We start from the raw sequence: 22,327 nt of genomic DNA on the forward strand, positions 1-22,327 counted from the left end.
ATCCCAAGTTGTGTTGGCTGCATTGCAGCAGGAATTCAGTGGTCCCAGAGGAGCTTTGGGGTGTGAGTGGCACATGTGGGAGGATCCATAGAAGGTGGCACCTGAAAAACTTCACTGCAGGGGAGGGAAGAGGAACTCTTAGCCCAAGGGGCAAATTAGGGCAATTGAAATAAATCACCAATATCCTGTGAATGTGGCAGAGAAGCATCTAAGTGGAAAAATAAATATCAAATATTAAAAATAAATATCAAATATCAAGGTGGGAAGAATTTTGAAGAATGCAGACATTACAGAACAGGGAGAGAGGAGCAGTGTTGCCTCCAGATTTTTTTGCAACTTCCCAACATAAAAACCTTTTGAGTTCATTAAGGTTGAGTTCAGCTGCACATATTAGAATGTTCAGCTATCATGCAGCACTTCCTTTCTCATGCTCCAGGATAAATACCTGTTTTTAGCACAGATGATGCAAACTTTAAATAAATGCAAGCAGACGTGTCCCCAGTTTTTTGCTGCAAGCACAGTGAAATGCCAAGGTTAAAGCAGTTTGCATTTGGATTCTTCCTGACACTGATATGTGACAAATGCCTTGTGGTGTAATTGTGTGTAAATTGATATTAATGTGCAATCTGCAGCTGAAAAAAATCAATATAGACACATTATATACTTTTAATTTCCCTGTCAAACAATTACTGTAAACTCGTTTCAAACTCTGCATATTTTTTAAAATTCAAAACACAGAGAAATCAAGAAATGTTAACCAAGTCTGTTACACTTTGGCTGAGGGCTGTGTCTTTAAGGTGATTTTATTTCCAGCCAGTGAGTGCATCTGACTCCTGAGGAATAACGAGAGCCCTCTGGGTTGTGGAGATGGAATTACCTGAAAATTAGGAGCCGTTTGCCCAAGGATTTCTGGCAGCTGGGTCTCTGCAACTGGCCTTGGTATCCAGGATTCCAATGGCAATAACTGCAGTCTCACCTGTGTTGGGTGCTAGCCTGAATGTGCAGGCAGGGTCCTGCTTTTAGAAATCATCCAAATCAAGAGTTTGCTATTTGGGTGTGAGCAAACTCTTTCTGCTTGCAGTCTCCTGGATGTTTTGGGTGACAGAGAGGAAGGTACATTCCTGGTACTGGAGGTTTAACTACATATTTCTTTCCTTGCTTACTAATATTCTTCCTTTTTACCCTATTTTATTCTGTTATGTTTTAGGTTGGCCTCGACCACATGAACTAAAAGATGGTGCTGAAGTCCAATATGACACAAGAATTTGGTGTATTTATTTTTTTTTTGGGCTGGGGGGAGAGAATGTAGACAAGTTGACTCTTGATGAGGTCCCATATTAATGATTTACAGGCAAAACTCCAGAGTTTAAAGGAGTGGGAATCAAGTAACCCAGTGAGATCTGCAGACATGTCTGGCAAGCCAGTGTGCATTGCAGATTTTGAGGAGCATGCCAGAAGGTTTCTGCCCAAGTCCGTGTACGATTATTACCGCTCTGGGGCGGATGACCAGGAGACCCTGGCAGAAAATGTCGCAGCCTTCTCCAGGTAGGAGGATGATTGAAGGCTGGGGTGGGAAGCAGGGGGTGCAAGTTCTGCATTATTGGTAGATTTAGTGGTGCAATTTTAGATTTTGCTCTGTGAACAAAACTCAATTTCTCTGACATGCCTTTCTATTTTAGCAAAAAGACTCTCAGCTGATTTTCAGGACAACTCTCTCCCCTTTCACTCCTCCACCTAACAATTTCTGTCAAAAGGCAGCCCCTAAAATCCATTAACACCTTTTTAGTTTTGCCTGCATTTGGGTTCTTTTGTTAACATGAGTTCTCTCCAGAGTCTTTCAGCTCCAGTATTTAATCAGCCAATGAAACTGTAATTTCTACATTTTGGATTACAGTGCCAACAAGGGGCTCTTGGGGTGGGGTTGTACTTTTTAGGTCCTTAGCCAGTTTTGCCTTTTCCTTACTTCTCCTAAACTGAAATAGTTCTGTGGCCTTCCCAGATGAGAGCTGCAGGAAGGAGTTGGATCTCCCAGCTCTGGGGTGAGCTGCGAAAGCCAGGGCTCAGTCCTGGATGGGCCAGCTGTGCTCAGGGGTTTCCAGCAGGAGGTCAGCCCTTTACCAGGAGGAGATACTGTAAATGCTGGGAGCTGTCTGACCCTCTAAACTGCTGTCACAACCTGGGCTCAGGTCAGCCTTAGCCTCAGAAGCAGAAGGTCAGCACAAAGTCAGGGGGCACTCGCTGTGGAAGTGTCACAAATGGCATCCCTTCAGTTGGTCCCCTGCTCCCGAATGTCCCTGAGCAGGGCAGAGGGAAGGAGGCAGCTGCAGGCTGCTCCCCTCAGCCCAGCTGAGCCCAGTCAAGCTGCTCAAACAGCTGCTGACATCTCCTTCCTTCTGGGACTGTGTTGGTGCAGGCATTTAACCCCCTGCACTTGTCTTTGCAAAGGCTTTGTCTTTAGTTCCTCTGAGCCTAAAAAAGCAAACCACGATTGTCCTGGTTTATCCTTGCTTCATCCCTCCCTGCTTTGCTTTTTTGCAGTCCTGCTCACTGCTCCAGTTGCTTTTCCATAGGCTATGGGCCATCCAGCTGAGATCTGATGCAAGTTGAAGGTTGTAGAAGACTCTGTGATAATTCATTTAGCAGGATCTCAAAGGTCAGAACCTTAAAATTAAGGACAAATATAGAAAAGCTTTATAATGTCAAGAGAAGACAACTCACCTCCACTGATTATTCCAGACCTCCTAGCTCCATGCAGAAGCTGCCATCACAGAAATTCCCCTGCTCAAACACAAGCCAAAAGAATGCCCTAAGGAGTGAATAGGAGCAGGAGGGGATGGAGTAGCACTCACCTGATTTTTACTGTACCTTTTTTAATGCTTCCAGATGCTCTGTTACTACTTGCCGTCATAAAAGCAAAATGAGACATTAAGGAAAGGGCACTCCAAGGAAGCACTTGCAGGCAATAAACTGCAGGAGCAGTGAATGTTTGACTTGTAGCTGCTGAAGCTGATCATGATGAGGTGGGATCTAAAGCTGCCAGGGACAGGCCAACAGAGAGCTGGGCACATCCCTTGCTGTGCTGGCATCAGCAGAGCAGGGAGATAAGGGCAGCTCTGCTCTGAAGCTGTTCCTGCCACAGGGATGGATTCCTCTGATAAGAGACCTTACATTGGGCTGGTTGTCTGTGGGCTTCAGGCTTAGCTCATCTTTCCGGAATCTTCCATCAGATTTCCAGTAAAATCCTGCAGTTTTAGGTGTTTGAAACTGTGGTGTTTGCAGGCAGCGTGGGACTGGAGATACTGAGTAGCAGTGCCTTGAATGGCCTGAGACATTAGAGGAAGCTAGTGACACTTGGTGTGGCTGAAAGTCCCTCAGTGCTGGGTCCCTGCTCCTCAACAGAGTGGGGATGAAGGGGCTGGGAGGTGTTTGTCTTTGCTCTCCCTCCCTTTGCATTTATCTGACATAAAACAAGATCCCAATTTCTCAGCACGTGGGATGCTGCCATGAACAGTCCTCAGACCATGCTTGCAATGGCTTCCTGGGAATACATCTCTAAAAGGTAGAGCCTGCTCTAAAGACTGTCATATTTTTGTTTATAAGACCTATTTGACACAAGGGACTTTGAAAAACCCTTCTTTTCCCCTTGGATGCTGTTGGGAGAAGCATGGCCCAGCTGTTACAGGCAGGGAAGTGCTGCTCACTCTGAGCCTCACACAGTCCTGGTGTTCCTGCCTCTTCCTGCCTGCAGCTTGTGGGTAAATATAAAGTCAGATGGACTTTACACCCCTGAGGCACAAAGATCACCAAGTCAGATGATTTTGTGAAAGACAGTATGTTCAGCTTTGTTTCCCATTGATTTCTCCTGTCAGAAGCTTAGTTGCAGGGTTCAGTCTGATTTAGAAAGTTTGCAGATTATTAAATATTTATAAGTTTAAATTAAAGAGAAAACACAAAACTGAACCAGAAGCAGGAATGGTTAACCTGTAGCTTTATGGTGCAGGATTATTCAGGTGAGGTGTGAGGGTGGAAAACCAGTGCTGGGTTCATCTGTGAGTTCTCTATTATTTTGGCAAACAAATGGTTTTATTTTTGGAGAAATAAATAGATGATCTTATTAAGGACTTGTATTATTCTTGTTATTAAGAACTAACCCTAATGGATGGTTGTGTTGCTGGATCCTACAGCATCTTTGGAACACTTTTTGCAATTCTTGGAGCAGCACAATTCATACTCATGGGATTATAAGAGGAATGTCTTGGCCTTTTGACCTTGAGGTGCTTTGTGTAATCAGATCCCAGAGTCCAGACTGCCTCCACAAGGACAGTGTTTGAGATGAGTTTAACACCAGGTACAGCAGCTCTCCCCCAGCTGCCAGCTGTTCTGGGGCTGAGGGAAGAACCAGCACTGATACTGACATCAGTGTGTTCCTCCTGAGGCCAGAAAGGTATTTCTTATTCATAGTTCTCAAATGGCCCTGGCAGAAGTGAGGCCAGAAAGGATGATTGGGGATGGCAGAGCATATGTCATTCCCCGTGGTGTCTGCCTGCCTTCTCCTTGGGTTTGCTCTGCATCCTGGAATGCTGAGTGTCCTCCCAGGCCTGTCTGGAGCTGAAATCCCCTCTCGAGCTGTCACAGAAGCGAGGGGTCTGAATGGAGAAGAGATTTTTGTGACAAGGTCGGGATGCCTTTGGCTCAATGGGATTCAGGAAATCAGTCTGGAGCCTCCCCTCTCAGCATGCCAGGGAGGGGGGACATGGAGCAGGCTCCTGCTAATCCACCCTGCCATGGAATTCCTGGAGGCCCTGGGAGAAGCCGCCTTGTTCTGTCCTGTGCAAGGAGCAGAAGCTGCTGCTTCAGCAGTGCCAGCACCAATGCTGTTACCTTATAGCAATTAAAGGCATTAAAATGACCACAGAGGTAATTTAAACCCTGGTTAGAAAAGCAAGGCTGATGGTGGGACTGGGTCAGACAAGTCTGGGAAGTTCAGGGGGAGAAAGGGAAAGGAATGCTTGGAATAATAATTTAGTTGTGTTGTTGTGATGTCTTTCACCTCAGATTCCCAGTGCAGCACAGAAAGAGTGTGAATGGCAAGACATGCTGGGAGGGAAGATAACTTTCCCCAAGGAAAAGCAGCTGTTGCTTAGCCTGGCACAGCACCAGCCCCTAAAGGGAAGTGGAGCTGTAGGAGACAGAAGGGCAGCAAACTGGCTTGGGTTTAGGATGGAGGCTTGGCCTGAGCAGTGTGTCTTTTCCCAAATGTGCTTCTTGCCCTGCAGCATGAGGGGATTTAGGACAACTCAGGAGAGGAACAAGAGGAGCTGCTTGAAAATATGGTGCATTTTGAAGATTTCAATGTTTTTCCCAGCTGAAAGTAGCCAGTGCTTCCCTCTTACCCCACTGCAAGGTCATTTACAAACAGAAATTTTTTTGAGCATGAAGAAAAAAGGAAAGAACCCAAAAGATTAATCCCCTTTCCTTCCCTTTAATCCTTCCTTCCAAACAGCTTTTAGCTGGGGCTGCCTAAATCGGGAGCGCTCACTGCCCTTCCCTCTGCAGCACCTCCTGCTTCCAGCTGGGAAGAAGGATGCACTCACTCTCACTTGCTGATTGCAGCACACGAGTGTGGACTTGGCTGGAAAAAGATGTGGGTGATGAGGAGATGAATTAAAAAGAAAAAATCCATTTTTTTTTCCAAAATATGCAGGAAATGTTTCAGTGAAGGACTTGGAGGAAGCAGGTGCTGTGTGCAGCTGAGTGAACGTGCCCTGGTGGTGGGGAGATGCTGCCTGTGAGCTTTCCTTGCTGCTGTGAAGGGCATTTCCCTGCCCAGATAACACTGCTTTCAAGCGTCTGTCCAACTCAGAGCTGGAAACACCCGAGTTTCCAAAGCAAGAGCAGGTTTTCTAAAGGGTGATGACAGTCAGGTAGTGAACCTGCTTGGTGTTTTTGTGGGTGTGCTCAGTTCTGGGTTAGGAGCACCCATCCAGCTGGATCTGGTTCAGAGGATGGGACCTGACCAGGGATCCCTGCTCAGGACTGCATCACTTCTCTTGCATGCACTGCTGGGAGGATTTTGGCTCCTCCTGTTTCTCTTCACAGCCAAAAGCACCACAGGGATGTTTTACCTCAGGACTGACCCTCACAGGATGGCTGTGAGATGGCAGTGGCAGGTACCAATCTGAGAAACCAGGAGCCTGGGGAACAGGGAGATGCTTCACATCCTTCATCCTTTGGGGTTTGACTGTATAAATCACCAAGGTTACAAAGGGATTTTTGTTTTCTTTCTTTGCTGGGAAAAGATACCTCAGGGCAGAGTGGAAGCCTTCAGAATGAGGATTAGGAGATAAAGGGGGAGAAAGAAGTCATGTTTTCTTTGTCCCACCCTCAGCCCATCCTCCCCTGAAAAATAACAAACTGTGACAATGGCATGAAAACAAGTGTGAGGAGATGTTCCTGCCGTGTGTGTCTTGGCACTGAGCAGCACAGCTGACTTGCACAGCCACACATCTCCTTCCAAGCATCATAACTGTCCTCCTCCTCCCTGAGGAGCGCTGCCTGGAGAGCTGGCACAGCCCCAAGCTCCAGGCCTGCAGAAAGGTGAGTCTTGTCCTGGATCTGCCCCAGGCTTTTTGGGGAAACGTCTCTTGATCTTCCTATAAAACAGATTTTGTCTTTTCCCCCTTAATTTTCATTTTAATGCTCAAGCTCACCTCTACTCCCTGTTGGAGGGTAGCAGTGCCTCTGATTCTCTCTCTGTGCTGGTAATCATGGTATTATCAGTCTCAAGCACTCTGGTGCTGAGCAGTGGCTCAGGTTCAGCAGTATTAGACCATACACTTTTAATTCTTCTCTGCGGTTACAGTTCAGGAGCCACGGGAGCCCTTTTGGAGGGAGGGAGGCCTCGGTGAGAGCTTGGTGCTTGCAGGGAAGCTTTGGCCTGGCTGAGCTCAGAAGAGGCAGCCCCAGGTGTTGCACCCCTTCTTGTAGCTTCTAGTGGTGGCAGTGCTGTGACAGCACTGGATGATGGGACAAGTCCCATGGCCCAGGTATCCCCAGGAATGCAGCCCTTCTCATAAAACTCTGGATATTATGGGGTCTAGTTGATCCTATAATAGGGATCACGGTCTTCTGATGCTGTTCTGTGTGTGGGAGGGAAAAAAAAGTAAATTTCTGTGTGTGCAAACATGTGGTGTCCAGCCTGGCTGCAGTAAATGGTAATTTCAGGTCAAGTGTGGTTCAGTTTGCTCTGGTTTGGAAAGGGGAGTTCCCAGCCTGCAGGCCAGGCTTGTGTTACCAATAATCCTGTGTCTTGGTTCCCTAGTCCGTGAAGGGTAACTGAGGGTGGCTGATGACTTTCCCCATGTGCACACAGCCTCTGGCACCCAGTTCTGCCCCAGGCTTTTAGGGGGCTGAGACTCACCACGAACCTCATTGTTTTACAGCTGCTCTCTTTCCTTTCAAACAATACCAGCCAAAAATATCCAGGGGGTCTTTGCCTCCTTCACCCTCGCTGCTCTTTGGTCCCTCCAGGTGTTGTGCTCTGCAGGGGTTTTGCTGCAGCTCTGGGTGGCACGGTGGGATTCTGTTCCAGCCCCACTGGCAGCAGCACACCCTGCTCTTGCCCACTGGGAGCTGTGCATTCCCCCATGCTGCAGCCCTTTAAATTCAGCGTGTTTGTGTGTGCCAGGTGGAAGCTGTACCCGCGGGTGCTCAGGGACGTGTCAGTGATGGACCTGTCCACCTCTGTCCTGGGGCACAGGGTCACCGTGCCCGTGTGCGTGGCCGCCACCGCGATGCAGCGCATGGCTCACCCCCACGGAGAGACGGCGACCGCCCGAGGTGAGCGGGGAGGGACCGGGCGGGCGGGGCAGTGCCCGCCTGGGCATCCCGGCCGGGCTCTGGCTCCTGCGGGGGCTGGAGCTGCTGCTCAGGGCAGCCGGGTTGGTTCTCGCCTTTGTGTTTTACTGTTTCACTCTTCTGAGTGTGGTTTCCATCTCCATGAAATGGGGCGGGGGAATGAAGGAATACAAGAGGGGAATCATTTGTTGCATATAAAATTGAAACATCTATCCGTGTATCTGTACACTCTGTGTAACAGTAAACATTGTCACAGCAACATTCTTCCTATTAGAGAATTGACTCCAGAAATTCATCCAACTTCTAGAGGCCTCTGTTTGCCTGGCAAAAATCCTTGTTTGGAAGAGCCCTTTGAGAGCATCCCAGTGAGGCAGTGAGATAAGGGCCTCTCTGGGCTAGAAGCTGCACTAAGATGTTGCCAGCATAGAGGCTGCAGCTCAAAAGGATATTAACCAGAATTCACATGGGGAACTGTCTCCTGCTCCTTTTAATCCAGCTGCAGGATGGCACCAAATCTGAGGAAGAGGTGAGGGCTGTGCGTATCAGTGCTCCCGTGCTGAAAGGAAAAGGGCACAAACCTAAATAGGTGATATTTAAAAAAGAAATAATCCTGTGCATGGCTGGTTTATTCATCTGACAGCGTTTCCATGCTCAGTGCATCAGATCCTGGTGTGAAGCGGGTCGAGTTCTGAGCCCTGCAGTGGGAGCTGCTCTCAGTTCTCATCGCTGTGATGTGCACGGCGGTGGGCTCCAGCGCTGCCTTTGAAAAACACACCTCTCCCATTTCACAGCATGGCTGGGGCCGCGCTTTTCCCCTCCCAGGAGCTGGATGCGGAGCCGACGCCGTTTTCCCGGTTTGTCGGTGCCGGCGCGCTCCACGTGATGGCACTCGAGCACCTCGGATCGCCTCGGGAAGAGCCGCCCGGGGCTGCCCCATCCTTTGGCAGCTCCCGGGATCGCTGCTGGGCCAGGTCGTGCAGGGAGGAAACTCTGAAACATGAAGTGCAAACATTAATGCAACGAGAGAGCGAGATTTGAAACACAAAATTCTGGATGTTTCTTAGCAAAGATTCCCACTGATGCTGCGGCCCGGCCGCACTTTAAGGCATAAATCCACACTGGCATGCAAAGTTGAGTGGTCCAACAAGGCTGGCTACACATTTGCAAACTTTAACACATGATTATTGCATTTAATGTTCTTGGGTTTTCAAGCTGGCATAGCTCAGTGTACTGGCACCACCAAAAGTTGGAATGGGTGGTTGTGTAAACCTATCTATTGGAGCTGGTGAATTTTTCATGGCTTTCAAAGGAGGGGCAGTATTAAAATCACATCCTCTGTATTGCATTGGCATTTGGGGGAGAAAAAAGAAAAGGCTTTGGTTTTGTGCTGTTAGAGGAGGAGAGGGGCACTCAGTGCCAAGCTTTTGGTTTGACCTTCTAAGATGACAGAAATTAGCTGTAAAGTACACATTTGGTTCAAGGGTTCTCTTCAACCAGGGACACTCGGGATCAGGGGGTTTGCCACATCCAACTTGTGTTCCAGAGGTAGCACAGGGTTTAAGTCAGCAAACTTTAAGTCAGCTTCTGCTTCAGCTGCACCGGTTTGCACAAGCCAAGGAAGTCTGATCCATAGTCCTGTGGCTTCTGCAAAGCCTGGCATGCTCCATAAGCCTGGCTTTTCTTGGCTCAGGTGTGCAGGAAGGGCTGTTTGGGGTGGTGCCTCTGCCGTGGCTGTGATCCTTGAGAGGCACAGCGTGGCCTGAGTCCTGCTCCTTCCCAGCCAGTGCCCTGGCACACAGCAGCTCCCAGAGGAGCCTCCCTGTGTGCCACGAGTCTGCCTTGAGCCCCAGGAATAACCCTGGTTCTGCCCACGCTGTCCTGCAGAGCAGGGAGAAGAGAGCAATGGCAGCTCCTTCCCTGAGCTCTCAGTGTTGTGAGAACAATGCTTGAGGAATTTCCTAGAGTGACAGGAATTGTCTTGCTTGGAGCTGCTCTGCTCTCCTGGCAGGTTTAGCCATGTGCTGTAGGGTAAATGTCCCCTCTGGGGACAAGGACATGTCACGGTGTCTCTCACAACTTCTTGCTCTGGGACTTGTCAGGGTTCTGGGGGCTGCTGCTTCCTGAGGGATGCTGTCTCACATCAACCAAGCTGGTGGAGAGGGGTGTGCACCTTCCCAGAACAGGGCAGGGTCTATCAGCCCACCTGAAACACCCCTTCATGAGCAGTGCTTTTGTGGGAGTAAAGAATCTGTTCTAGGAAAATCATCCAATTGTCACTTTAAGAGTTGCTGGTGACAGGCCAACCAACACAATGTAAGTTATTCCAAAGGTTAGGTGAGCCCACTCTGAGCAGAATAAACTGCAGTCATGGTCAAACCTTGCACAGCCTCAAATCCAGGTGTTGCATTTACCTGCACTTCTGTTAGCTAGACTTTAAATTAATAAATGAATTTTTAAAAATGTTCATGCAGGCTGTAGTAAGGTTGCACCTCAGTTTTCTCTGATACTTGTCTGAATGTAGCAGGAGTCCTTCCTTACAGAGAAAGCTCTCTTGTCCTTGAAACAATTTCATGCACCTTGGCAGTTGTCCCAGTTTTTCTAGGTCTTCCTTCAAGTATATTCCCTGGCATTTTAGTTGTAGTTCATCAGTGTATGTGGCAATTTTCCAAAGAATGGATTTTCTGTTCAGTAGAGACTGAAAAATTGTGAGGAAAATTGTTTTGGATTAACTGAAATGTTTCATTTGATCCAAAACATAATGTTTTATTTCATTTTCCTACTGGCTAATGCTTTTAGCTATAGTTCTGTTTTGAAACAAAAGTGTCAGCTCAGGAGAAAACATTTCCATTTTGAAAAGATCAACACATGACATTTTGACTTAGGTGTTTTTTTTCTCATCCTTCCCACTCCAATTTCAACCTCTTTGACTAAAAATATTTGCCAAATTTGATGAATAATCTTAGCCACTAAAGAGCAAAAGGCTGTTCTCTAAACATTTTTCAATGGAACCCTTCTGATTCTATGGGATCTTTTTCCTCTTGCTTGTCCATCAGCAGATTCCCTGTTCCTCCATGCCAAGGCGTTCACTTGCCACCCTGACTTCATGCTGTGCTTGCAAACCAACCCTGTGTCAACAGGACCCACCTTGAGTACCCTGACTCAAAATCCTGGGCACCACCCAGCTGCTCAGAAGAAATAGCTGAGGTTGTTTGCAACCTTAATTGATTAGGAACAGATCTGTAGCATTATTTTATTGAGATTTATGTTTATCTTCCTGCTCATTCCACATTGCATTTAATGGGTGGTTTAAATGTCTGTGTTCTCACCTCACAGCAGCATTGCAGTTCCCTGGCTTCTCCATGAATGACAGAAAACCAGGCTGAGGACCCGACTGTGTTCTTGGCCAGCTCTTTGGAGAGCTGTCACTGACACTTGCTCAGGCTGGAGTTTTTGTGTTTGCCCTGTGCAGCTGCACTCCTGTCCAGGCTGCTGCTGAGGCAGGAAGGGTTTCACCATCACCTGTGATGTGACTGCACAGTTTGCTTTGCCCAATGAAGCACAGGAGTGCTGCCTGCAAAGCTGTTCTCTTCCCCGTTTTAGCAGAGTTTCTGGCAGCTCTGTCATTCCCACTGGAGAGGGAGCAACACCTTTGTTCCTTTGGCTCTCAACAGGTTGCTACTGTGCTTTTTCTCTCTGTGAAGCTGAGCACTGAAATTTGGGTTTCTTCTGCCCATCAGACGTGGCTGTGACTGGGAAGGAGGGATTTGGCCATTGATTACGTTTTGTGCTCAGACACAGTGAAAGCAGCAGGACTTTGTACCCACCTGTTACCTATGTGGTGATCAAAAGATGAGATTAACTTTCCTATCCCAAAATCAATGTCACTCCAGAGGCATGGAGAGGACAATATTCATGTGGGACATGTGGCCTGGGCTGACCTGGCCTGGATTCCCCTCAAGAGTGGCATGGCTGGGAGGACTCAGTGCTGTGAATGTGCCCCGGCAGCCTGGCTTGGCAGGCAGATCCCAGATCCATTTTGGCCACGTGTCCCTTTCCCTCCAGCCCTCTTGTGCAGCTGACAAAATGCCTTGTGTCAATGGGAGGATGGCAGACATGGCTCTCACACAAGGTTTGTAAGGGCTGAGGGAGCAGAGGCTGACAGAGATCTCTCAGCCAAGTGTGGTTTGTCATGAGAGCAAGGTGGAGTTCTTTAAACAACTCTGTTTCTCAGGAGATGCTCCAAGAACATGGCTGCTGCTCCTGAGAAATACCACTGTGCCAAAAGGACATGGAGTTTATCCCAAGGAATGTCCTCTGGCCCTTAGCTTGGGGACAGTGGCTTCTCTGGATTCAGGGAAAAATGACTGCTGGGCTTCAGAGATGCCCCTAAAAGGGAAATGATGGGAATTTGCCCAGCTAGAGGAAAAAAGCAGTTCCCATTCCCATACAAGGTAACCCTGACAAAATCTGCAAGCTTGAGCTGGGCTCCTCTCCAGTGCCCTCCCTGAAGTATTCTTCCTCTGAGCTGCCCACAGTGACAAATTCCATACCCTTCCCAAACCATGGAAGGAAGTGATGCCCCACCAGATGGGGGGAGGGGGCTCTGAGGCTTCAGGATGAAAAAAAGGCTCAGAAATGTCACTGCTGTGTTCCCCACTGGGGCTCCAGAGTTCATCCTGTCCCATTTGTAGCTATGTAAAGCACTTCAGTTGAGTTCTCCAAGAGTGAATGGCTTCAAACTGCCAGAGGGCAGGTTTGGATTAAGGATGAGGAAGAGATTCTTTACCTTTCTGTGATCCCATGGACTTTCCCAGCTCCCTCTCTGTGCTGCCACGGAGCCCAACAGGAGCCTGCAGGGTGTACAAGGGTGAATGTGTCCTTTGGGCGATGCTTGGGATTAAAAGACCTGGAAAAAAAAAAAAAAAAAAACCACCACAAAAAACAAGCAACTAAAAGCAACCATGCAATGGCACAACGAAAGGCTGGTTTACAAAAACATCTTATACTCTGGCAAATGTCACATATTGCAGCAAGAGTATCCTGTGGGAATATGGCTGTAGTAGGACTGATTTGAAATAATAAATAATGTGCAGCACCCCAAATGTGAAGTGTAAAATATGGTTGTTAGAGGAAATTATTTGCTTCTGTTTTTTTCAACTGAAGCTAAATCTGTGAGAAGCTGGAGTGTATTTTTAGAGAAACATAACTGAGGTAGGAAAAAGACCCAAGCAAACCTGGCAGCACTTCAGGCCTCTGTATCTCATGGTTTTAGAAGTCTAGAAAATTGTCAAAATAAGCCTTAAAATGATCAAGATCAAGCACAGATCGACCTGGAACTGGAACTGGGGATTTCCAAAACCTTGAAAAATTTTGTCTGTGAACTTTGGATTTGCCTGAGAGATCTAAACTGTGTGTGTTGAGCTGGTGCTTCACCAGAGAGCTGTGAACTTTACAGGAGAGACGAGGGGAATTTTGTGAGCACGCTTGCATGCTCAAAATGCCATAACCCCGTTTGGGATGGCTGAACTCTCATTGAACCAAACTGCTTAAACCTGATCTTAAAGAACAGAAAAGCACTATTTTCTCTACTTCTACATGGGCAGCTAAGTTGAAAGGATATGGTGATATCCCCATGATTTATATCTTCTCTTCACCAAAAACGTTTCATTGTGCAGTTTCTAACTAAATTTTTGCTTTTGCAAGAGAGGTAGATGTGGGAATAAAAAAGCAAAAATGGAAATAAATGGACACCTAACGGCAGATTGAACCATAACATTTACATGTCTCCCTTATCTGATGTGAGGGTTTTGCAATTCCAGGGTGAACAGCATTCCTGATGTGGAGGGAATTGTGTCCAGCAGTTGAAAGGAGAGGAACGGGATGGTTACGAACTAGAGAGGTTTGGGTGATTGCTGCTGTATTTCCAGTGAGGGAAAACTGGCTGGTGGCCCTGGGAGGGTGTAACCAATTTGTTTGAATAAGCTGTTCATAAGTTTCCACTCCAAGAGGCTTGTAATCCTTATTTAATAAAATGTTGTCATAAAGACCACTTTTTAATTCCTCCATGGGCTGGGGATGACGTCTTGAAACAGAGGTCCATTTACATTAAAAATATGCATACTGTGGTAGACCAAGGGAAACAAGGCTTTCTGTAATATTTCTGAGTTTTACTGCATGTTTTTCCTTTATTTTACAATAAGTGACAGATGACTCCAAAAAGAATAAGTGGTAGATTCACGGAGACATATCTGTACGAGGTTAGCTGGTACAGCCTGGCCTGGCAGCCGAGGGTGATTTTTGGGAGGCAACGTGGCAACATCCACCAAGCTGGAAGCCTTGAATGCCTTTATTTGAATGCTCCCGTTCAGTGACTCTCCCTTTGTGTTCCTGCAGCCTGCCAGGCCGTGGGGACGGGGATGATGCTGAGCTCCTGGGCCACGTCCTCCATCGAGGAGGTGGCCGAGGCGGCGCCGGCCGGGCTGCGCTGGCTGCAGCTGTACGCCTACAAGGAGCGGCGGGTGACGGCGGCGCTGGTGCGGCGTGCCGAGCGAGCCGGCTACCGCGGCATCTTCCTCACCGTGGACACGCCGTACCTCGGCCGCCGCCGGGCCGATGTCCGCAACAAGTTCCAGCTGCCCCCGCACCTCAGGTATCTCCGCTGCCCGCCCAGGGACCGGCCCGGCGCCGTGGCCGCCGCGGGCTGCTGGGGGAGAGGTTGGGGCTGGGGAATGGCTGGTGGGGTTGTGGGGGTGTCTGCCTGGGCTGGGATCTGCTCTGGGGCAAAACAAAGCTTTCCTGGCTCTTGGCACCCTGTAAAAGATGCAGCGTGAGGCTGCAGGCTGCTGAAGTAAGAGACGTGGGGCATTTCTTGATGCATGTTTCAATGTGCCCTTGGCTATCTTCAAACCTCAGCTGGGCAGAGCCTGGAGTGACCTGCTCTCATGTTGAACTGGGATCCAACAGCAGAATTGGATGGGCTCCAGAAGTGGGCCAAAGCTGCCTTCCAAAAGATGTTACAGTTCTCTCTGTGTTGTCCTATGACACTGCTCTGGGTCCAGGGCCATGTTGCTACCTGAGCCCCTTTTTGAGCAACTTCAACTCTTCTTTTACTCCAGTACAGAAACATATGGGTATCAGTCTTTCTAAATTCTCCATGAGGGCAGTTTTTACCCCAGTGTATTTTGGGACATTTTCTGTGTCTCAGAATTTGTGGCATAACAATTGACTCGAGCACTAATTCTACTTCCTCCCCACTGCAGGGCCAAAGAGGAATTCAATTTTAATGCTGTTAAACCAGAATTTTAACCTTACAATGGTGTTTTTAACCTTACAATGGTGTTTAAGGGTGCTGACTTGCCTGGCCTTTTGTCAATACAAATTAATAAAGTGTAGAGACTTCCCTGATAAACACATGCTGAAGTGCTGGCACAGTTCTAGCAGCCAAGGACTGGCTGGAAGAACATTTACTCGATGGGATATCCAGGACTTGAAACTCAAAGTCTTGTGAGGTTCTTGCATGTAGGTCTTGGTAACAACCACAGTCTACCATAGCACATGTTAGAATTATTTAGAGCATGAAAATGAACACAAAAATTGAGAGACAGAGAAAAAAGACAGTTTAATGTATTTTGAAGCAGATAAACTTTGAGGTGAGTTCTGGGTGAAAGCTAGTTCTGAATATTTTGAATTGTTCTTCCTGTATCTCCAAAGACTGTTGTGTTATACCATGCACACATTGTATGTAGCATGTACTTAGCAAGAATCTCATCTAGAGCTTTTTCCTAATTTCCATACTATTCAAAAGGAAGATAAGCCATGGGGCTCTGCAGTGAATCTGATTCTCTACCTCACTGGCAAAAACGCCTCCAGAGCTTGGGGTGTTGGCTCTCCCCCATGCACTTGTACTTGCAGCTACGAGATGAAAGTTGACAGAGGAACTGAACTCTGCTCTGATTTCTCTGTTAAAGTTCAGTTTTAGGAGGAAAGCACCAGAAAGCAAGAAAGCCCTAATGCATCTAACATGAAAATGTACCACAGTGGTATGTGTGTGCCCTACATTGTAATTATGTTATAGATTTGTGTTTGACACATTATCAATGTACATTGACCTTTTTCTCCAAAAGATAAGATTAGGCAGTTATGAAAATACTTTTTAGGGGCAATAGGATTTTAAGGCCTGGGGTTGAGGAGCTCTTGAATATGAGTCCAACAACCCAAAGACATTTGAGGGAAGCAGGAGAGCGTTTCTGAAGCACTTTGACCCCACCCCAAATATATTTGTTATATTTGCCCAAATATAACAAGGTTTCGAGTGAACAGGATGAAATCATGAGAAACTGGAGAAATCCTTAAAGGTTCCAATTAATCACTGCAGATCCCTGAGTGCTGCTCGGGCAGAGCTTTGTTGCAGAGGCCGCGGTGAAACTCTCCTAGCACGGGGCTCTGCTCATTTATGTGATAACTTTTTCTTGGCTTCGGGTTTTCAACAAAGTTTCAAAGCAACAACAAGGTGCCATTGTGCTCTGAAATGTATGTAAGGCAACATTCATCCAAGTGTTGATCTGCATTTTGCAGGCCAAGAAAAACAACAGTTATTTATATAATCTTATCCATGGTTCTGTTTTTCTCTGGGCACCCCACCCTCCACAAACCAACAGCTGAAAAGCTGGATCTTGCTGAGAGCCCGCTCCTTTCTCGTTTGCTTCTGGGCCTGGAGCTGAACAGAAAAGCCATGTGAAATGCTGCTTGTTGCAGGCATGAAATCAGCAGTGAAACCAGCCAGGTTCCATGCAAAAACACTCATGCACTTCCCAATATGTGAAATGTGAGTATTAAATAGCCCAATATGGAACAGGACACAGTTTCAGAAGAACAGGGCAACTGGGACATGGATGTGCTAGAACCTGGGAGATTTTGTTGCTGAAAAACCCAAGTGACAGCAATGTTTTCACATGAGCTTCCTTTCCTCTCTACATTTTACAAGGAACGTACAAAAGGGACACAAGGTAAACAGGCTGGCTGTCGGCCTTATTGGACAGATGAAAATTCTGAATTCTTTGCAAAGCTTCATGGATATCCATCTGTTTCATGGAGCATAAGGAAACTTTATTTCCTCCCTGATCTCCTATTCTTCTCACAGCTGAATTCCCTGGATTTGAAAAATAAAACCCAACCCTATTGATTTTGCCATAGAAGTCAGACTATTACCTTGGGCCGGAGAAACTTGTCCCAGATTTATCATGAAACCATCACAGAAAGATAGAAAGGCTTGGGTTGGATGGGATATTAAAGATCCAGTGCTTGTGTTGATTATCAAATGCTTTGTCAGCCAAAGGTTTTGGCTCATTGAGGAGGGGGATCTGACGTGCTGGGACCGGCTGGTTTTGCTCCCGCCCTGCAGTGCAGCAAAGCTTTACCTCAGGCACATTGAGTGCTGCCATTAGGGACCCATGGTGACTACAGCAAATCCTCCTCAGAGTGTTTTTCTGTGTCTTCTGTCACTTTAGTCTAAAGAATTTCTCGAGCAGCGAGCTGGCCTTTTCCTCAGGGAAGGACTTTGGAGAGAACAGCGGGCTGGCTGTGTACGTCGCCGAGGCCATCGATGCCACCGTCAGCTGGGAGGACGTCAAGTGGCTTCGGGGGCTGACCTCGCTGCCCATCGTGCTGAAAGGGATCCTCAGGGGTGGGTAGCCCTGCTGCTTCCCAGGGCAGGGCAAGGGGAGGGCTGTAACTTCCTCCTGCACAGCGAGGAACTCGCCAGTGAAGGTGTTTGAGGGAGCAGCTGCCTAAAGAAGTGCCTGCTGTTGTCACCAATGCCACCATTAATACCACCATGCCAGTAATTTTGCAGTGGACAAAATCATTCAGCAAAGGAATTTCTTACTGATGAGTTCTGGAACATAATAGAGAAAATAAGGGCTAGCAACCAAGGTGGCTGCTGATCCAAAGGGATAAAATGTTCTGCTCCACCATTTCAAGATGCTTTTCTGGTCTTATTACTTAAAGATAAAAACCTTTTTCTGTGTTGAGGCGAGGCTTTGGAAAGCTGAAGTCCTAAGGTGGCTTTGCATGAGCTGACAATGATTTTCCTAGTGATTCCCTGATTGTGGTGTCTACAAGTTCCCCCTTACGGAGGGACACATCTTGTTTGGGCTTTTTCCTAGCTGATGATGCCAAAGAAGCTGTGAAGCTTGGGGTAAACGGGATCCTGGTGTCAAATCACGGAGCACGACAGCTTGATGGGGTCCCTGCTACTGTGAGTACTGATGCCAATATGCTCCAGTAATCTCTACTTTTCTCTGCCTTTTGGCTTCTTGTTTGCTTTCTCTTAACATGTGGAACTTGGAGGAAGAACCTGGAATAAGTGTTGTATGTCTTGAGCCATGAGTAATATCCTCTCTCCACTTTTCTATGTATGTCACATTGTACTCTGAGTTAGACACAGCCTTTCCCTGGTAGATCAAATTGGAAAAACCTTTCAGAATTTTTTTTCCACTCTCCTCTTCCATGTCTTCTTTCTCATTCTTTTTCAAAAAACCCTGGTTGCCATTTGCAGTCCACTGAAAGTTGTATTAGAGTCGTTTTTCCTCTTTAAATATTCTTTGGAGGCTTCTGAAAAATTGCAGTTAAGGAACAGCTAAAGGCAGAATGAAACTCTCAATTTTTCTCCTTTCAAGTATTTTCACCTTTGGAAAAGGGAGAGAGTGGTTAAATTACAGTTTTTCCTTTTTCCTTTTCCTTGTCGTGCTACCCCGTGACTTTTCCAAAGGTGAAAGGGATTTGAGAATTTCTCCGTCGGCAAAAAAGAAAGAAGTAAAGGAAAATGAAAAAGTATGTGCTCAGGATGAAGGAAAAACCCCAAAATTCCAGTCATCACTCATCTTGCTTCATTTGGTGTGGGAAAGCTGCACAAATAAAAAGAGAATGAAAGGGAGGGGAAATCAAAGCCCAGTTGTGCCTCTCTGAGTATTTCCAATATGTTCTCAATGAAAAACCTCCTGTTTTCCATGATGGTTCCCTGAAGGGAGAGGGGAACAGGTCCTCCTGTCACCTCCTGGGAATGCATTCCCCAATTTCACTGAGAGTATTTGAAATCTTGGGCAAGCCTGCCTGTGAGGTAATCCAACAGCAACAATGTATAAGGTTGTTAAAAACATCATTTTGAGGAACCCCTGAGAGCTCAAGAAATACAAATTAATTTTTGACAGCTGCAGCAGAAGAGACATTTGCAAACTCCTTGTTAGGGGTTACTCCTTTGCCACACCACAGGGCAGAGGAGAGCTGCTAAAACTGACGTGTTCCCTGGATTTCTGGTACAAAGAACACTACTTCACAATGCCTGTTTATATAAAGAATCTGTATCAGGTCATGTTAAATGGTTCTGATTTAGAAACATAATAATTTGCTTCAGTTTCGTGGGGTTTCAGATCGTGAGCTGAACCCAAGCTGGTCAATATTTCTAGTGTCTAGTTACACATTGAGGAAATCTATGTTTTAATTATGGTTTGCATCATGCTTTAGTTATTAGAGCACTTTAATGTTGGTATGGTTTGTCAGGATGTAGAAAGTGGTCTCTGGATATGGAAATAGATCCAAAATATGTCTGGCAAGAGAGCAAAACCAAAGGGAGGGGGAAAATCACAGCAAGTGCCAAACTTCAAGAAAATTTTAATCCAAATCTAAAAACAAAGTGCACTTTCAAGTTTTTCCCCCCATCTTCTAGTCATTTTTATCCATTAGAAAGGAAATGAATTACATCCGTATTTGAAAGATGTGAATTTGTGTCTTTTGTCTTTCTTCCACACACTGTTTCCAGTCTCCTTAATACTTGGCTTCTGGTGGTGTTCCTTTCCTGATTTTCATGAATAGGAACTATTTAGGTGGCCTTGTAGGAAAATTTGCCCTGTAATTAATGCTCCAGGCTTGAGTTCAGGAGGCTCATCTTTTCATTGGGACCTCTTGCATGGCAAGAGGAATTACTCAATTCCCTGGTTACACACTTGTAACTTGAGAACAGTAAAATACTTTCCCCCCTTACTTGTATGTAGGGGATAAGCTGAGAAAGGGGATGAGCAGAGCTCAGTGAAAGCTGCATGCATGTGCATTAAAAGAAATTATTTCCCACCTTGCTCAAAACTTAGAGGAAAGTTAATTTTTTCTTATATTAAGAAGTTTTTCTCTATAGTCATTCCTGTAATTAGATGCATTTTCAAAAGGGAAAATGCATTAATTAAAAATTTTCAGCCACCTCAAAGTTCTTCCAGGCATGTGTTTCTCTCACTCCTTGTGTGTAGGTACAGTGCCTGCCTCTGGGCTCCTGAGCTGGCCCTCAGGATAAATGAATGGGAAATTTAAACATGGAAGCAAAGATGATTATTTGAAAAGTGAGCTGATCCAATTTCATCCCCAAGCTAGTGAACAATGGGAGTTTAGGAGGTAACACCACCAAAAGGCTTCCTTAGTGCTGCTGTTTCATATATTCTGCATAAGGATCAGATACTGGCTTGTGTCAGATATGTGTCATGAGGTCAGATGGCCACTTTGTGAGACCCTGCTGATTCTCATTCTGTTTATATAACTCTCCAAATAAATCTGACCTTTGTATGTACCTTCTACCCTGCAAAGTCACTGCTGCTTCTCAATACAAAGCTGTGTTATTTGGGTATATATTTAGGCATGCAACTGCTCATTAAGCTGCTCTAAAGCTTGGATCCTCTGTGTAAGAACTGGCTCAAAAAATAAATAGAGTTTCAGGAGCAGCCAAGCTTTGTTCCTGGTTTCTGTCTCCTAGATTGATGTCTTGCCTGAAATTGTGGAGGCTGTGGAGGGGAAGGTGGAGGTGTTCCTGGATGGAGGTGTGAGAAAAGGCACGGACGTTCTCAAGGCACTGGCTCTTGGTGCCAAAGCTGTTTTCATTGGGAGACCTGTCCTCTGGGGACTGGCTTATCAAGTAAGTGAGGGAAAGCTCAAATGCATGACTTTAGATCCCTGGACTCCCTGTTTAGCCCTATTAAATGCACATGCATGTGTCTGTGTGCATCCAGACCATCTGATTTGCTGTTTGCTAAAATTTGCTATGACCAACCCTCAGGATTTATGTTTGTGCAGAAAATCTTTCTTGGCACACATATACATGTCCGTGCCTACACACATAAACATACACATAGTAGTTCTCATTGTCTCCCAATGGCCCAGGGTGAAGAAGGAGCAAAAGAAGTTCTCCAGATACTGAAGGAAGAGTTTCGCCTGGCAATGGCACTGACAGGTGGGACATCAACATTTCCTTTCTGAAATCACCTTTTCTCAGAGCTTTCATTTGCCCCAGGCAAGATGCTATAGCAACTTGCACAAGGGGAATGTTTGCAATCTAAACAGGTTAGTCTAGGGAGAAATGGGAAAAAGACTTGTTATCCCTGCCTTATAAATGGGGAACTGAGTAGATTTGGTGAACACATTATTTTGTTTTAGTTTTTTTTTTCCACAAGGAGAGCAATAAATCCATAGAAAACTAGTGGCAAATCTTTGGTCGCTGAGGGGTGGATTTCATCTGACAGAATGGAGATTTTTATGAGGCAGAAAAAGAAAAGGCTTAGAGTGGGTTGGAAAATCAGGGGCTTGAACTGATCTGCAACTTCTCCTCCAGGATGCCGGAGAGTAGAAGAAATTGGCAGGACACTGATCCGAAGACATCAAGTATTGTTTTCCAAGATTTAGGTCTGAAGACTCTTGCCTTGCCTTGTCTGTTGTGCTTCCAGACAAAATCCAACTGCATTCCCTCTGTGGGCCTCCCCCTGCAGTCCTGACTGATTGCAGGAACGCTCTGCTCCGTAGGAAATCACTTGTTGAAGAAAGAACTCAAAATTTTACAGGTGCTTCCAAATCTCTCGGGCTCTTAAGGAAAGCTGCTACTCTGGGAGGTGTGATTAGAGATGGGCCTTTATACAAGACCAGCACAGAAACTTCAAGGTGTTTTGCAACAAATGCTGATAATTAATTTCCATGCCTGGGAGTAATTTAGCTGGTAAAGTGAAACTATAAACAGAAATGCTGAAATTTAAAATGCAAAAGATGCTTCTTGCTCGCTGTTTAGAGAAACTGGACTGTAGATTGTAGAGATTAAATCTTGCTTTCCTATGAACAGAGTGTCCTTTCCCTAGTGACTTTATAAGCATCAGGGCTTGTGGCACGTAGGCTGTAAGAGCCCAGAGGACTCTTCCTTGTAAGGAACCAAAGAGCAAAGCCAAACTGGGGAAATTTGGGGAAATTCAGCTGTTTAAGTGGCACAAGCCCCTCTGCAATCAGACAGCTGCTATGCACATGCATTGGATGTGTGTCAGATCCTTGGCTACTGCAAGTCTCTGTAGCCCAAACTGTGCCAGCTGCATCCACCTGGAGCTCCAAGTCACATTTTTCACCTGGACTGATTTGCTAATAGTGGCAGGGAAGGCTGATGCTGCCTGGGAGAGTTTGT

General features: G+C 46.4%; 1 protein-coding gene across 1 annotated transcript; it reads left to right on the forward strand.

The window, feature by feature from the left end:
* Positions 1-1,337: 1,337 nt before the first annotated feature.
* Positions 1,338-21,994, forward strand: HAO1 (hydroxyacid oxidase 1). Its single transcript, XM_009093707.4, has 8 exons — positions 1,338-1,545; positions 7,688-7,839; positions 14,251-14,506; positions 17,364-17,539; positions 18,021-18,112; positions 20,648-20,806; positions 21,052-21,121; positions 21,500-21,994. The coding sequence occupies exons 1-8, from the start codon at positions 1,409-1,411 to the stop codon at positions 21,568-21,570; spliced, it is 1,113 nt and encodes a 370-aa protein (XP_009091955.1). The 5' UTR covers positions 1,338-1,408; the 3' UTR covers positions 21,571-21,994.
* The last annotated feature ends 333 nt before the right edge of the window (positions 21,995-22,327 follow it).

The sequence above is a fragment of the Serinus canaria genome, chromosome 3 (assembly GCF_022539315.1).
Source record: "Serinus canaria isolate serCan28SL12 chromosome 3, serCan2020, whole genome shotgun sequence".
NCBI lineage: Eukaryota > Metazoa > Chordata > Aves > Passeriformes > Fringillidae > Serinus > Serinus canaria.

Bases quoted from the DNA above. Each gene is read 5' to 3' on its own strand.
- HAO1 (XM_009093707.4), top strand. From the start codon at position 1,409: ATGTCTGGCAAGCCAGTGTGCATTGCAGATTTTGAGGAGCATGCCAGA. The intron at 7,840-14,250 runs GTGAGCGGGGAG...GTGTTCCTGCAG, and splicing joins AGAGACGGCGACCGCCCGAG to CCTGCCAGGCCGTGGGGACG. The intron at 17,540-18,020 runs GTGGGTAGCCCT...GCTTTTTCCTAG, and splicing joins GCTGAAAGGGATCCTCAGGG to CTGATGATGCCAAAGAAGCT.